The sequence below is a fragment of the Didymosphaeria variabile genome (genome assembly GCF_027946475.1).
Source record: "Didymosphaeria variabile strain IMI 356815 chromosome Unknown scaffold_7, whole genome shotgun sequence".
Taxonomy (NCBI): Eukaryota; Fungi; Ascomycota; class Dothideomycetes; order Pleosporales; family Didymosphaeriaceae; genus Didymosphaeria; species Didymosphaeria variabile.
Genome location: NW_026611626.1, coordinates 3,083,594 through 3,100,144, shown reverse-complemented (window position 1 = coordinate 3,100,144; position 16,551 = coordinate 3,083,594). Strand labels below are relative to the sequence as shown.

The window sequence follows — 16,551 nt, the reverse complement described above, 5'->3', positions numbered from 1 at the left end:
CGGGATCCCTCGAGGGCCCTCGCCCATCACTGCCTCAGAGTCTGTTCACTGCCTGGATAGCCATGTTCTCCCAGGGCATGTCCTGAATACAATTTCTTCGAGTTCCTCGGTATCTGCATGGTCCACGTTTCGATATGGCGGTCAATATGGGTTTCCCAGCCGATGGGGAAGACAACCAAGGATGGAAGCTATACTTGACCTCTCTAATCATGATCTTGATCGCAGGGCTCTTCGTCATCGCCAGAGTCCTGACACGCGTCCGCATCTTCGAACTTAAGGCAGACGATTACGCGATCATAGCATCTCTTGTGAGTCAGAAGGAAGCAGAGAGCTGTGTACGGAGGTATTGTCCGGCTCCTTGGCTGACTGGTACAGGCGTTCTCCATCTTCCTATCTGTAGCTATTCAGCTTGCTGTAGTGTATGGGTACGGACAGCACATTGGTGATCTCTCCAAGCAAGAGCGTGTCAGGGCGCTCAAGTTTTTCTGGATTGCGCAAACTCCATACAAGATCGTTGTATGTCTCAACAAAACATCAGTCATTCTGCTGTACATGCGCATCTTTATCGCACAACGATTCCGATGGCTATGCTTCGGGGCTCTTGCGATTGTTATCAGCTCCGGGGTTGCAACAGTCTTCGCCACGATCTTCCAGTGCGTTCCGCTTGAGCGTTCGTGGGACAAAGCCGTTGATGGGACTTGCATCGATAGCTCAGCGTTTTGGGTAGCAAATGCGGCGATCAACATAACGACGGATGTGATTGTATTGGCATTGCCAATCCGCGAAGTAGCCAAGCTTCAACTGAGATTGCGAGAGAAAGTTCTGTTGCATATCGTCTTCCTGCTGGGTGGTTTGTAAGTCCTCAAGATTCTTGTGCCTCCCTCGGTGTCTGGGTTTGGTCATCTTTTCGTGCCAAACTTGAACTGGTCGTTAACATCAGCGATAGTGTTACAGTTACATCGATACTCCGTGTCACCGCTGTTGCGAATAGTGTGCGCAATCAAAAGGACCAAACCTGGAACTTCATACAACGAGGGGTCTGGACTCTGATCGAAGCGAATCTCGGGATAATCTGCGCGTGTTTGATCGTGCTGCGACAGCCAATGGCACGTTTTTTCTCCAAGATATTTGGTACCACGAAGGCGGGCACCAGCGGAGGCTATCGATATGGCTACAACGGTAGCGGTGCAGCGTTGGCCACGATTGGCAGCACAAAACGAGGCATCCGTAGTCCGTCCACTCGCCAACATGTCAAGCTCGAAGATACGATTGATTACGACGATGCAGCCGCAGAGGACGATGACCGCACGCGGATGACATACAGATTGGCAACACTTGCGCGTCGTGGACCGCCGGACACTGCACGCAACAGCGACGAAAGACAAATCGTGTCGACAAACGATACGGACAAAGGGACAGTCTGGCCATTTGATAAAGAGCTGGGCATCACCAAACAGGTAGACATCCAGGTGGAATCTCATAAAAGGTAAAGACCTTTGTGGGGCTTCTCAGCTTTAATGTTGGTCATGCGATATTGCGTGTGAACCGAATTGTATATCAGCCTTGGCCATGTCCACAGAGGGCTTTTGTTGGACCTCTTACCCGGGATACGTTACGCTCCATGTGCAGCTGCGCCGGGGCCCTCAAGCCAGCTCGACAGAACTCGAAGGTCTCGAGATCCGACTTATCGTGCCGCGTTGATACACTAATTAGTCAAGTCGAATTGCAGAATCGGCTGCAGAGAGAAGGCAAAAGTGGAAAATTCCGAAGATGATAGAGAAGAAGAGAAGGAAGGAAGAGAAAAGAAGAATGGAAAGAAGGGGTCCGCAGGTCGCAAAACCGTCTGCGAGGCAACTGCCACGAACCATCACTCGCGACTGCCCTAAGTAACATTGCGGCGGCACCATGGGGTATGGACAAAAGTCGTCAAATCTGTATATGTTCGAACCCCATCAGCCAATGCGACTTTGTGGAGAATGACTTTGATATCAAAGAAACGCTATACCGCGCGTCCAAAACCGACGTATATCTACAACGCATGCATCAGCCTAGAAATACATTTTTGCGTCTGATCTAGAACATGCCACCCAAACGCCATTCGCATGGTAAGGAAACGGAGACTCTTCGTGTCGTGTGTAGTAGGGTAGAGGTATATCGACAATTCTTGATGTCCACGAAGACTAAACGTCTTACGACGAAGTCTTTTCCTCCTTTTTATGTGCCTTCTCGCCCTCTTTCTTCGCCTCAGTCTCGTGCTGCTTCGCCTTCGCAGCCTCCTTGCGCTCGTTGATCCGTCGTTCCTCGGCCTCGACCATTTCTGTAGCACTTGTCAGCCGACTGTATCCCCAATATGGGCGTTCATATTGCCGAGCGTTGCACGTTGGTTCGCAGCATGACGAAGCATGACATGTCCCAGGATCCAGAAAACGTACCTCTCCACTGGTCTTCACCCGCATACCGCTCGTGATGTATCTTCTTCTCAATCATATGCTTATGTTCTGGATCATTGGGATCCAGCACCTTAATCGTCTCCCATCTTCCCTTGCCCTTCGCAGCATCGTTCCCTTCAAACGCGAAACTTGCAAGCAGGGCTGAAAGCGTCAGTCCTTGCGCGTACATACGCGCTTGGACAAGCTTCTGTGAGGCGCTCATCGGACTACGGTTCACAGCAATCCACGACCCCGCCATGGAGGCGACCCAGAAGCCGAAGAGGAGAGGGTATCGGTTCTCGGACGCCCATTCCTTCGCGCGCTGCATGGCCGACTTGTTTGCATTGTAAAGTTCTTCGCGGTGGCGCTCGCGCTCGATTTCGCGCTGTTTTTCGGGGTTGTGCTCGATGTCGAATTGGTTAGAGGCGCGGTCGGCAGCGATGACGGCTATAGCACCATTAGCACATCACTTTTCAATTGCAAGCTTTCAGGAGTGACCACATACCGACGAAGGAGCCCGAGGATGTGACAAGGAAAGCTCGGAACGGTACCGAGAGCGATCTGAAGCTGGCATATCTTCTGCTTGCGCCCACGACCGCAGCAGTGCCTATCGCCGTACCGATAAGACCACCAATGGTTCCACCCTTGACAGTCGCACTGCCCAGAGATCAGCTTCGTTCTTGTTCCCATTTCGACTTGTAGACTCACTTATAATGCGCCTGCTCCTCTTCTTTCGTAAGAATCTTCATGGTGTGAGGCGGATTCGCTTCCGGCAGCTGTCTTCAGGTGTTCAATCGAATGGCGCAACGTCCACGTGTGCTGCTGCTGTAGGTGATGTGTATGATATGTGCACACAGTGAGGGATTGCCGTAGGGCTCGGGGTGATGTGCAACCTTATAAAAGATAATGCTGCAGGCGGGCGGCAGGGCGACGGCAACAATACTCAATCGTGACGTCGCCGAGCGTCCCGAGCTTGGTGCGCTTGAGCCTAGAGTCGGCGGCACCACCCGGCTTACACAACACAGCTCGAACGAGTCCGGTCAGTCCATCACGCGACATCTTGGGTGCATTCGCCGTTTACAAAAATTGTCTGGGCTTGGTCCCCGAACTTTGAAAGCCTACTAGCGATTGCATATTTGGTACTTTGAGACGAAGCTGTTCAGTCTGCAGTTCTGGATAGCTTCAATGACGACACAGTCACCTCCACAATTCACAAACGTAAAAACACAACACCCTCCCTGCATCAGCAAAACGTCCACATAAGCATCCATAATTGTCGCTAAATATGGAACCTTACCGCAAAATACTCGGCGCAAATTTGAGGATGCCGAAGCGGCATCTCGGCATTCTAAAGCCACGCCGCAGGGCCGCCACACAAACATCGACGCATCCAGCTGCTCCTTGCTTTCTCAGATCGCGTTGAAATCTTCTTTCTATGCTACCGAAACCTCCTCTTTGCCCTACCTTGCTTGTTGAATGTTCCAGTAGCATGTAGAGAGACCCGGGTGAGATCCGATGCGACACCGAGCATCTCCGAGTTTCGCATAACTTCGGGCTGAAATCTCCGCCGTTGCTACGCGTCGCGCGAATGTTCGTTCTCGCGCATCAATTGCACACGTCAAGAAACACACAATAGACAAGAGATATAGCCAGGATGCCATCGATTTCGAAAAATACCTACATCCTAGTGGAACTCGTATCCATGCAACCATTTTCGTCGGGTTTTGCTCAATAGAAAGGATACGCATACAAAGCATCAAGTGTCAAGTAACCCCATTAGCTCACATGCCCGGTCTCCACGCCGAGCCTGCAGGAAGCCATGTCCGACTGGAGATATGCCGTGATAAACAAAGGAGAAAATGTGAAGGTATTTTGCTTCCAGGTAACGATGCTAAACCAATCGACAGTAGGAAATGCACCATTTTGCGTATCCCAACGGCTTCGATCAATCTTTTCGACATGAGGCGTATTTTGGCATATCCATGATACCTTTTTGAGATCGAGGACGCAAGCGAATGCGAGCGTATCCATAGCTACGTGCGATACCCAAACGGATAGTATGCTGCAACATTTAGGTCAATTTTAGGGAAAAGGTGCCAGTTCGAGATACTCGCAGCCACCAATATGTTGGCAGTGTTGAGACAACATTCAGCGGTAGCCACCATAGGCGCTGCCACCTCCATTGCGACCAACGCCGGAGTAATTGCGTGAGATGAGACCGCCAGGCGGGCCGGGGCGAGTCGCAAGAGCCGGGTTGCAGCAAAGCATAGCAACGCGAGAGCCGTACTTTGAACCACGGAGTGAGACCATGTGCTTACGGATGTGGGAAGCAACAACTTCGCGATGATGGGACCCGCTGTTCGTGAGGATGTATTGGACCAGGTAATTACCGAACTGATCACCGGCGACTGTTCTTCGTTAGCACCTCCATCGCCAAACGTAATGGTGGGTTTACTTACTATCGATCAACGGCATGCGCGGGCGATCCTGACGACCCTCGCAAACCCTCTCCAGGTAGCGGTCGAGGAAATCATTGCCGCCAATCTTAAGGCACTTCTCGATGACCTTGGACGCGTACTGGTCGACGCTGTAGTCGGTTGCGAATCGAAGGATGTGGTCGATAGCGCGGCTACGATCGGCGGGAGCACCATGTTCGCAGATGTGCTGGATGCACCAATTGCCGAACTGACCATGGGAGATCACGTCAATGCTAGCCAGCACCTCATTGATGCAGGGACGCTGCAATATGTTAGCTTAATATCGCTTCGTCTATTCGCTGCTATACCTTGTCTTCTTCGAGGCAGTTCTCAAATATGTTTTGAACGACCAGACTGCCGGTCTCTCCTAGGGCGACCTCGTGCCACATACCGCGGAGGGCCTCGTTGACATATCGCATGATCTGAGGAGGGGAGTCGCTCCAGCGAAGCTCGAAGAGCTTCTGCCACACGTGGCAAGCGTATCGGTGGATGACGGTCTCCGGAATGCGTCGAAGAAGCTCATGGACCATAGTGGCTTTATATTCTTCGGGCACACAGTCGAAGGCCTTCTGCACCACGTGGCAGCCGAACGGATCCATGCTCAGCGTGAGAGTGTTTCCACGGATCGCGCCCGCGATGGCGATGACCTGCGAACGCAAGTTAGTAATGCGTCTCGAAGTCACCAAGATAATTTCGTACCTGCTCCGGGGTTCCATGCTCGAAGCAGCGCTGCACAAGGAAGTTGCCGAAGCGATTGACCATGAGAGGATACGCCTGGGCGATGATTGCCTCGACGATCTCGTACTTCTGGTCTGGAGTGCCAACCTTCAGCTTCTGCTGCAAGAAGATAGAGGCCTGTTGATCATTATTGCAGATGATCTTGTCCACGATGTACTTCCAGTTGCAGCTCATGTTGCGATCCAACAGACGGCGATAATTCATCGGCTCGACGGGTGCGACGTACTGAGAGCCATTGCCAACATCGGAGGGTGGCTGCGAGTCATTAGCTACGTGCTGAAAGCGCTGTAACGTTGAATTAGGTTGACTCATACCTGAGAATTCCAGGGCGACGGGCCCATCACGTCTCTAACGCTGAACTCGGACGCCTCGGGAGAGAGTCTAGTGCCCATAGGCCCAACGGGTCCGACAGTTCCAATGGGGGTGGGCTGGTAGGGCGTGTACATCTGCGGCGGTGCCATGTATTGGTTGTACATTGGAGGATCGAAAGCAGACGGAGGGCGGGTAGGCGGGTTGCTGCTACCACGGAAGCCTTGGTCAAGTGGGAAGTGAGTAGGCTCGTTCAAAAAGTTGTTTCGACCGCGGTAATGCTGCTGAGGCATGGGTGGACGGGCCGGAGCCTGCATGCTCGAAAAGCCTTGCTGAGCACCGGCATTGTAGAAGGGACGAGACTCGTTGCCCCAAGCATAGTTATTACGGTTTGCTGCATTGAACTTGTTCTGTAGCTGTGTGAGGGTTTGCTCAGTCACCTCATCAGTGTAGGCGTAGTCGGCCTCCGATGACTGGCCGAGATGCTCGACCGTGGACTTGGCGACGTGAGTGCTGTGAAGCTCCTGGTTCATACGAGCGACTTCGCTGCGGGCTTCTAGCAGCTCAGTCTTGAGCTTCCGCAGCTCTGTGGACTCCACCATGATCGAGTCAGGCTCGGTATTGGGTGTGCCGCTCATGTACTCGTCCGTGGCCGGTGTCAATGGGAAAGAGCCGTTGGATGAGCCGTACTGGTCGTTGGGAGAGGACCGCTGCTCATTGAGGCGTTGGAGCAAGGTCTCAACAACGGAGCCCTCATCATGATTGCCTTGTTCGATCTTGATCTTCTAGGATGGTCAGCGTCGAGATCCGGCAACAGCTTTTGCAGAAGGGTGCTTGGTCATTACCTTAAAAGCATCGATGTTTGGCTGCAGCGGCATCATCTGATTGCCCATATTCGATGAGCCTAGCGGACGCTTCGCACCCTGCGTATTGGAGGTCAACATCGCACTGCCAGGCCACACATAATGTGAGGGGTGTTGACGAGTGCGAGTGCCTACCGGCCCAAAGCCAAGTACCTCTGGAGAAGTATCGAGCCTGAGATCACTGGGCATGGGAAACCGAGAGACGGCTTTGCGGGGGGTGGGAGAACCGTCCGAGGTAAGATTGAAGCTCATGTTGCTGTCGGTAGTGTCGGGTATTCGTAGATTGACAAATTCGATTCGACAGATCCGAGATATCAAGCTCGAAATAAGATTTGAAACGCAGTTGCGAAAAGTCCCGGTTTGCGGCGTAAATGGCCAGAGTAGATAGCAACCGGTGGGTGGGGAGGGTAAACAAGTCAGATAGAAGCGTAAATACTCGCGGACGGCTGCGCCTTACGGTCCTAGTGGGCAGCGGCGATAGCAAGGAACGTGCAAGGAGCGAAGGCTCCGGCGGGGGATACAAGGGAAGGAAGAAAAGAGAGTGTAGAGAAGAGGTGGAAGGTGGAGAGAGATAAGTTGGACAAAGGTGCGGAGAACTTTCAAGAAGGGCAGGCGCGACAACGGCAAGAGCGTCACCACGCAATTTTGCAGCTTCACGCCGACGAAGGGACGCGTCTATTTGCGACAAACGGTCACGCTTCACCGTCCGAGCACTCCCTCCAATGACGCGTGGTTGAGGTGGGAGTGGAGAGCGCGTTGTGGTGAATGTGAACAGTGAACTGCGGCGGTCGAGGCGGGCCCCGAGAGCTTCAGCATGAACGACCAGTATCGGAGCAAACGATACCAATAGAACATACGAGACAGCTTTGCTACGCTGTTTGCGTCGAAGTGACGGTCCTGGTCGAATATTCCAGTGCTCGCGTCAACACAACAGTCTCTTTGGACACGACTGAAGACGTCGTCACCTCCCACTCGCCATCAAAGAACCTCAAGGCAAGCGCAATCTAAACCTTCCATCTCGCCCTCTCACCCGAGAACAAATTGCGTCTGTCCAACGCCAGTCACTATGGGTACAAGCCTCGTAGCCTGCGCCAACGCCTCCTCATCACTTCCCCAAACCACGAGCTCAAGCCTTTCGTCGCGTAGCGGCCTCAAGAAAGCGGCAACAACGGGCTCCCCTTCACGGCCGTATCGATGCGTTCCTTTGCTGTTGCGGACCGAGATACCCGAGTCTGAAGGCTGGGCGGGAAATTCTGGGTGAAAACTAGGAGGCGTGGTGTCGCCGAGCGCTATGGTGATGATATCTCTCTTACCAAGTGCTATGGTGTCACGGGATGTGGTGTAGACAATGTTTGCGTCAGCTTGGAAGTATTGGTGAAGGTTGCGGGAAACCTGAAGAGCGAGATACGTGGTTGCGATGGTACCTTGGTGGCGAACGATGAACGGGCCCTGGCTCACCATGTAATCCTAGAAGAACGGGTAAGCTTGAGTCCTGTCCTGCAACACAAGATGCATTCTCCCCAGGTGGGCAGAGCATAGCGTACGAGACCATGCCACCGGGGTGTAAGAAAGTTATCATATGCGGTTCGGATATCGACCTCTGTGTGAGGTTCTGCGAGACTTTCAATTTCGACAGATGGCCTTTACCAACGGTCTTGTAGGTAATTACGAAGTGTAGGGCAGTAGTGTTACGCGTAGGTAAAGTAAGATTTAATTTTTACTGCTCTCGCTTGCTTAGCAACGAGTATGAAAGTAAGATTATTGTTGTTAGGTAAAGTGTTCGCCTGCGAAGCAATTAGAGGTCACGCGTCCTGCTCGAGAATTTGTTCAGAACCAAGCTCGATGAGATTGGACTATCCTACATCGAAGGGCCGGACATCCACAATTTCCATATCATTTTCGCCACTGTTGCAAAGAAGCACAGAGCCGTATGGAGAGGCGAGCTTTCCGTCGACAACATCGGGAAGTCGTATATCGGGCTCTGCCAACTCCAGGGTGCCAGCTGCCTGCGGCGTTGCACCACAACATTGATAGTGAGCCCCAGGATCCTACCCAAAGCCCGTATGTCTCGAATTAGTCAGGATTTGATCAAATGTATATCCGGGGATAGTTGAAGCACTAGTGGAGCCTTCCTCAAAGTGAAGTAATCGCCTTCGGAATAGTGGACGTCGTCAACCCAACGTTCATTCTGGAATGGCATCCGTGTACAGAATGAGATGGTGAGTGCAGCTTTCAGTCACAGGGAGGTCCCTCTTTCCCAGGCCTAGTACTGTACAACTGCCCAGCCATGCACCGCCTCAAGGACGACCTTAAGGAAGTCCCAGTCAACATTGGTACGTACCGCGCTCAGAGTAGCATTGACGAGAAGACGTCTACGTTGCTATTGTCAGGTTCCATCTAGCCGTTCCAATGGTGGGCAATGAACTGCGCAATCTTGCATTCGGGTTGTGTTGAAGCGAATGATATCCCCCTGCCTACGTATTCAAGCGGATCTGCTCCTCAGCTCGCTTCTGCGGAGCTGTTCGTCTCGAGTAGTGGTTGAACGGATCATGCAATATCAGGCCGTCCCACCTGTTCCGACCTGAAACGGCCCCAAGACCTGCCACGAGCTGCTGTCAGCCTGCTGGACGAGAATGGTGCATTCTCTTTCCGCATGCCCAGCGAAGCCATTACGCGTTCATGTGGCGAGAGGGGTTCCTGGGGTTACTCGCGATGGCAGAGCACTGCCAAGAGCCACAACAGCCACAGCGCGAAGATAGAATTGACAGACATCGCAACATCGCGATGCATTGCACCCTGTAGCAGTCGTGATATGGGGTTTTAATGTGGAGGTGGCGTACGCGGGGCTAGGACGTCATTGGGCCAAGAACCAAGCCCGCAGCTTAAGCGTGAATGGAATGCCCCTGTCGTGGAACCATGGCTCCAATTTGGGCGCGGGATGTTCATGTCGCTAACAACAGCCGCAACTACGGCGCTGCGCCAGCCAGCCTCCCTTCCCGAACACTGTGATAACCTCTGCGAGTGCAGGTGTCCCGCCGACCACGTGTACGACGCTGTGCCCACAGGTGTTCCGCAGGGAGAGATCTGTTTTCAGGCCACCTCAAGCTTCCGATTCCGATCGCATCATTTCAGCTCCCAATGGCTTAACGAAACACCCTCGGATCGCAAGACGAACGCCTAATAACCGCCGCGATGGCTATGGTGTCGCCGCTTGATGCGCACAATCCCAAGGAAACTTTCAAGTTCCCTGCCTTCCAGCCCGACCTGCTACCGACGCACGAGGAGGAGCCGCTTGGCCTGACAGCGCAGACTCCTAGCCCGAGTCGCAATCAGCTGCCAAACGGAAACACGCATACCCCCGATCGCTGGCAGCCGCGGAGAGATCAGAGAGCGAGTGGAAATAGCTCGGCACATGGCCCTACAACGAGACACGGGAGGCAGAAGAGTCTAAGTGAGGCGTTTAGGACAATAAGGACGCGCAAAGCGAGTGTCAGTCAGAATGCACACGAGATTGCAGATGCGCTCAAGGCGCCGATATCGCCTACGCTGGTGGTATGTAGGCGAATGCGATTTGCTATTGAAATGCTAATGGGTGTAGATGCTCTGCGGCGTCTGGTACATGACCTCCATCTTCTCCAACACCTCGTCGAAAGCGATCCTCACGGCCCTACCAAAGCCGGTGACCCTCACAGTCATACAGTTCATGTTTGTCTCTGGCTGGTGCTTGTTCCTTGCAGCGCTGGCCCGGAAATATCCCCGCATGAAGCAGACCTTTCCCTTTCTCAAATACGGTATCCGCCGACCGTCCAGAGAACTTATAATGACTACGTTACCACTCGCCATATTTCAGATTGGAGGACACATCTTGAGCTCAGATGCTACCAGGAGAATACCCGTGTCTCTGGTCCATACTATCAAGGGGCTGTCTCCGCTGCTTACCGTGGGGGCGTACCGCATCGTCTTCGGAATCCAGTACTCGATCCCTACGTATCTTTCTTTGCTCCCACTCACGCTGGGTGTTGTCATGGCCTGCTCCGCCGATTTCAACGCCAACTTCATGGGACTTATCATGGCTTTTGCAAGTGCTTTGCTGTTTGTTGCGCAGAATATCATCTCTAAGAAACTCTTCAACGATGCTGCTGCGGCCGAGAAGGAAGGTCTTCCGCCATCATCAAAATTCACAAAACCTGACAAGCTAAATTTGCTGTGCTACTCGTCCGGGCTTGCACTTATCCTGACACTTCCGCTCTGGTTATGGTCGGAAGGATTCGGACTGCTGGGCGATTTCCTCAGCAAAGCCTCAATCGATCTCAACGAGCACCCGGAAGCATTCGACCATGGACGCTTGTTCCTAGAATTTGTTTTCAACGGTACCTTCCATTTTGGTCAGAATATCGTTGCCTTCGTCCTGCTATCTATGATATCGCCAGTCACTTATTCTGTGGCCAGTCTTATCAAGCGCGTCTTCGTTATTGTATTCGCCATCATCTGGTTTGGGAAGCCCATGACCAAGGTACAGGCTTTCGGCTTCTTCCTCACTTTCCTTGGGCTGTACCTGTATGATAGGACGTCGGACGCTGCAAAGAAGGACAAGCAGCCTCGAGCACTTCAGTCCACGGCGCAAGGTCCGCTGTTGCCCCTCACCACAGATAAGCTGCCTCGTGTCAATTTCACCGCGAGCCCCGCGACAATGTCCGCCGGCACTGGCGCATATCCGTTATCGAATGCTCCTATAGAGAGTCGAGATGCGAAGAGGGATGATAATATAGGTGCTGGTAGGCCAAATGGACATGCTCAGCCGAGCTGGTTACCGCCGGGTACAAAGCAGGAAGACACTTGGCGACCTAACGGAATGACAGGAAAACCTGATGGTGTTGGTGTCACTTATGGTTGATGATTTGCTCTCATTTGCTGTTCGGGCGGTGTCGAAGATTTATTTGTATTCATATTGGGACGATCAAGATGTCGAGACTTTAGAAGCATTGGATAGGCGTTAGAGCAAGGGCAGTATGATCTGTATCTGTATGACAGGTCCTGAATAGCTCGCGTACCTTTATGAATGCTTCGGCTGATTATCATTTTACATTCTCCATTTTCGATCCAGTCAGTTTGAGTCGGTGGAGCGCCAGCTGTCTCGCAGATCGTAAGTGGGCAAGCGCCAAGACGAAGTGATGGCTGCCTGCATGTGCCAACACGTAGACAGAATTTTCCATGATGCGTGAGACTTCTGTTCCTGCGTAAATACAGGCCATGTGTCTTTTCGCAGGACCTGCTTTGACAGCGTGATGCACGCTTTCCGTCATGAGCGCGGCAGCAACCACATGCATGGGGCTAAGCGAGCGCGGCCCAGCGAATCCAGGCCACTGCGGTCAACCGTCCTCGGCGGACAGGTGACATCAAAGGCGGCGAACCCTTTTCCCTAACACCAATTATTCCTTAGCCCGCGCCGTGACCGCAAGGGCCCGAGAACCATGGCCGACTCTTTGAAGGTCAACGGCAATGCCCGCCCCAGCAACGTCAAGCACCCCTCCGCGCCCTCCCTGATGATGAACGCCCACTTCGCTGGCGTCGGCCAGGACGCCTCCCAGGAGGAGTACGAACATGGAATCCAGGTTATTGATGAGGACAAGCTCTTCAAGTGAGTGTATGCACGTTTACTCGAGCTGCTGTAGATGTTAACAGAAGTCCGCAGCTCCAACCTGGGCACGTATTTGTCCCTCGAGAAGATCATCCCCGCCGGCTTCAACTACCACCTCATATCCGTCTTCGGCTCGCAGTCTACGGGCAAGTCGACCCTTCTCAACTACCTCTTCGGCACACAGTTCGGTGTTATGTCTGAGCAGGAGCGCCGACAGACAACAAAGGGAATATGGATGAGCAAGAACAAGCGCGAGGGCAGCGAAAGAGGCATGGCAGATAATATTCTGGTGATGGATGTTGAGGGTACGGACGGTCGCGAGCGCGGAGAAGACCAGGACTTTGAGCGCAAGAGCGCCCTGTTCGCACTGGCAACCAGCGAGGTGCTGATTGTGAACATCTGGGAGCACCAGGTCGGCTTGTACCAGGGTGCAAACATGGGGCTCCTCAAGACGGTCTTTGAAGTCAACTTGCAGCTCTTCGTCAAGGATAGCCAGTGCGTAGGCTCCGTCTGTAATTTGGGCATTGCTAATGATTCACAGAACAACCCCTCGATCTCTCCTCTTCTTCGTTATCCGCGATCACCTCGGAACCACCCCTCTTGCCAACCTACAAAACACATTAATAGCAGATCTCAACAAGTTATGGTCAACGATATCGAAACCGAAAGGCCTGGAACAATCACGGATAGAAGACTACTTCGACTTTGCTTTCGTCGCATTGCCCCACAAGATCCTACAACCGGAGAAATTTGAGCAGGAGGTGGAGAAGCTGGGCACGCGCTTCCGGGAAGGATACAACGACCCTAAGAAAAGCGGTCTGATCGACGAGGCCTCGCTTCCCGTATTCTTACCGCAATACCACCGTAGGATCCCTGCAGACGGGTTTTCCGTATATGCCGAGGGTGTTTGGGACCAAATTGTGAACAACAAGGATTTGGACTTGCCGACGCAGCAAGAGCTTCTCGCGCAATTCCGATGTGACGAAATATCGAGAGAGGTCTTGGTTGCATTCGATGAGAGAATTACTCCCCTGGAGGACAGGCAGGCACAGGATGCGCAGGCAGGAAAGCCATCAGTCATTCCTGATCTCGGAGCTGTGATGAACGCCGCCCGATCACAGATTCTCAAAGACTTCGAGACGAATGCCAGTCGGTACCACAAGGGCGTTTACACTCGTAAAAGAGCCGAACTAGAAAGCAAGGTCGACTCGCGGCTCAAGGCTCTCTTCCAGAAGCAGCTTAGTGCCGCGCACAAGTCTGGTGTGCAGGCGTTCAGCGACGCCGTGAGTGGGGCTGTGAAGAGCGGGCAGAAGAAGGGCGCTTCTTATGACTTCGCCCAGATTGTGGAGAGCGAGAAGGAGAAAGCTTTGGAGAAGTTCGCAGCGGATGCGCAGGCCATTGTGGTAGAGGGCGCGTCCTGGAGTACCTACCAGCAAGAGACGAACTTGTACAAGAAAGAGTTGGATGAGGTGTCAAGTCGCTTGCGGAAAGAGGAGATGCGCCGCTTGGCTACAAGGGTCGAACGGTGGGTTCGATCACGCTTGGATGAGTCCATCGGCCTGGAGTTCAACAAGCTCGGCAGCGGTCGTGGCGGATCAAGAGCGCCTGAGCACGGCGAGCGTCCTGCATCTGAGAAGGATCTCTGGGACCGTGTGTGGACCATCTTCACCGAGACCGTTCAGGATGCCGAAAGGCGATTCACAGACCGAGCGCGAAGCTTCGACGCTAGTCCCGAGGAAGTTGAAGTCGGTCTATGGAGATTGCGCCGCAAGTCGTGGGGTGTGCTTCGTGCGAAGATCGATGAGGAGGTCATGGAAGGCAACATCCTGTTGAAGCTTAGGGAGAACTTTGAAGACAAGTTCCGCTACGACGAGCATGGCGTTCCCCGGATATGGCGACCGACCGACGACATCGAGGGTCTGTACACCAAGGCCCGCGAGTCAACAATCACCCTCATTCCTCTGCTGTCTCGCTTCAAGCTTTCAAAAACATCAGCACCTCCGCCACTCGACGCCTGGATCGGCGAAGCTCCCGCGTCGGTCTCTCCTGCAGACGAAGAGGACCTTTCGCCCATCGGCGGCGTAGACGACGACGAGGGCAAGAGCCTCGAGGAAGAAATGACGACCATCAGCGACGCAAAGCAGGCTGACCTACTCATCCGCTTCAAGAAGACGGCGGACGGTGTCTACGTCGAAGCCAAGCGTAGTGCAATCGGCGGAATGACGCAAGTACCCCTGTACTTCTACGGCCTGCTCCTCGCGCTGGGTTGGAACGAAATAGTAGCCGGTAAGGCTCCTACACCCTCCCCATCTCGACAGCTCCACTAACATAAACACCAGTTCTCCGCAACCCAATCTACTTCATCTTCCTCATCCTCTGCGCCGTCGGCGCCTACGTCACCTATACACTTAACCTGTGGGGTCCCATGGCGCGCATGGCTAACGCCGCGTCCACGCAGGCCCTCGACATCGGAAAGGAGCGGCTCCGGGAGTTTTTGGAGTCTTCGGAGTCGGGACGTCAGGCTATGCGTATGGCGGATCAGCAGGGTGGGAGGGGAGAGACGAGGGATTCGGATGGAGCGGTTGAATGGGGATGGGAAGAAGGAGGATGATGATGCGATGGACATTGATGATATTTGATGATGGGTTGGGTTTGGGATGGTCATGAGGAAAATGGTATTTTTGTTGTGAGGGTTGGGTTGGGTAGGTTGGGAAAGGAGATAGATGGGAGGGGGTTATAGGTAATGAAATGTTTTATGACTATTTGCTGTCTTTATGTGGGGGTGTGTGAGGTACGGGAAGGTCAGGCTGAGATTGAGATTTCTTGTGATTCTGAGCTATTGTATTGTGATGTGTGAGTGATGAGAGGTATGCTGATGAGCGCGGGCTTGGACTCGAGAGTGTGTTGCTGGCAAATTTGGACATGCAGAAAATTGAAATGTTGTGGTATTGGAGAGTGGCGGGAACCTCCAGCGCGGGCTAAGATTCGAGCGTGTCACTGGTAAATTTGGATATGCAGAACATTGTTACACGAGGCAGTGGCGAGTTGCATGCTCAGCCTTGTGGCAGTTGCCCCGCTGCCTGCCAGTTCAGCCTGCAGGGTCTGTGCCGCGCCTCAGCCTTGTTCTCACGCTGCCTTTTGGTCTCTTCTTCCTCTTCCTCCATGCCATATTTGGAGCTTTATTGCTGCTTGCTGGAGATTCCTTCCCTTTGGCCTCACAATGCGCTGTTGTTTGCCCTCCAGACGACGCCGTGGCGCGGAGGATGTTGCTCTCGCTGAGCCACGACCACCTACGCCGGACCTCGCGCAGAACGAGGCTTTTCAGCCTTATGAATACCAACCGCTTGATCAGGAAGCACAAGAGATCAGACTACTCAGATTGCTGCCTGCCGGGAATCTTGACGACGAGATCGAAATTGAGATCTTTCATGCGCCGTTGGTCGAGCCGGAGAAAGCGCCGGATACGAGAATTGGGTTTGAAGAGCTGTGGGAGACTTTGCCTGAGGGTTGGACACTTTATAAGACTCGAGGAGATGGCCAATACATCTATTACAACGAAGACACCTATGAGACACAATGGGTACATCCTGACCCGGACATTGACCGTCGATTGTATCAATGCGATGCTGTCCTCGATTCTTATCCTGATTACCAGCCTGCATATGAAGGTAAGTTTCTAGTGTATGCTAGTTCCAGCCAACCTAGCGGGGCAGGCGGGATTTACGTCCGGTGTAGTAGCGCACTTATTGTTCAACGAGTTGAAGCAAGGAGAGGGATATGGTATCTAATTTCATGGGTTCATTGTCTGCTAGCTTGTGCAAATTTGTGCTGATTAGTCGCAGCCCTCTCATATACTTGGGGTGAAGATGGCATTACAGCTAAAGCTCGAGTGCTGCATACGACTACAGGCAGAATAACTACGCTTGACCTACGGCCAAACCTGGCGCTTGCCCTGAAACACTTACGGCAGGCCACCTCCCCTCGTGTGCTCTGGATTGATGCAATTTGCATAGACCAGGTCAATAATTCCGAGCGCAGTCAAGAAGTGAAGAGAATGGGTCGCATCTATGCCCTGGCTAAAAGAGTTGTGGTTTGGC

At 53.1% G+C, this 16,551-nt stretch overlaps 4 protein-coding genes across 4 annotated transcripts; 2 read left to right on the top strand and 2 right to left on the bottom strand.

The window, feature by feature from the left end:
• Positions 1 to 2,358: 2,358 nt before the first annotated feature.
• Positions 2,359 to 3,178, bottom strand: RCF2 (Replication factor C, subunit RFC4; the record flags this gene model as incomplete). Its single annotated transcript, XM_056218932.1, has 3 exons — positions 2,359 to 2,876; positions 2,935 to 3,086; positions 3,138 to 3,178. 3 exons carry the CDS (start codon positions 3,176 to 3,178, stop codon positions 2,359 to 2,361), a joined length of 711 nt encoding a protein of 236 aa, XP_056068197.1.
• A 1,399-nt stretch (positions 3,179 to 4,577) lies between these two features.
• On the bottom strand, positions 4,578 to 7,068 carry N0V89_010186 (uncharacterized protein; the record flags this gene model as incomplete). Its single annotated transcript, XM_056218931.1, has 6 exons — positions 4,578 to 4,837; positions 4,889 to 5,168; positions 5,215 to 5,553; positions 5,606 to 5,899; positions 5,959 to 6,738; positions 6,799 to 7,068. 6 exons carry the CDS (start codon positions 7,066 to 7,068, stop codon positions 4,578 to 4,580), a joined length of 2,223 nt encoding a protein of 740 aa, XP_056068196.1.
• Positions 7,069 to 10,008: 2,940 nt separating this feature from the next.
• N0V89_010185 (uncharacterized protein) lies at positions 10,009 to 11,710 on the top strand (the record flags this gene model as incomplete). Its single annotated transcript, XM_056218930.1, has 2 exons — positions 10,009 to 10,368; positions 10,415 to 11,710. The coding sequence occupies 2 exons, from the start codon at positions 10,009 to 10,011 to the stop codon at positions 11,708 to 11,710; spliced, it is 1,656 nt and encodes a 551-aa protein (XP_056068195.1).
• A 577-nt stretch (positions 11,711 to 12,287) lies between these two features.
• SEY1 (Dynamin-like GTPase that mediates homotypic ER fusion) lies at positions 12,288 to 15,065 on the top strand (the record flags this gene model as incomplete). The annotated part of the gene is made up of 4 exons (XM_056218929.1): positions 12,288 to 12,454; positions 12,509 to 12,949; positions 12,996 to 14,740; positions 14,794 to 15,065. The coding sequence occupies 4 exons, from the start codon at positions 12,288 to 12,290 to the stop codon at positions 15,063 to 15,065; spliced, it is 2,625 nt and encodes an 874-aa protein (XP_056068194.1).
• Between the last annotated feature and the right edge of the window lie 1,486 nt (positions 15,066 to 16,551).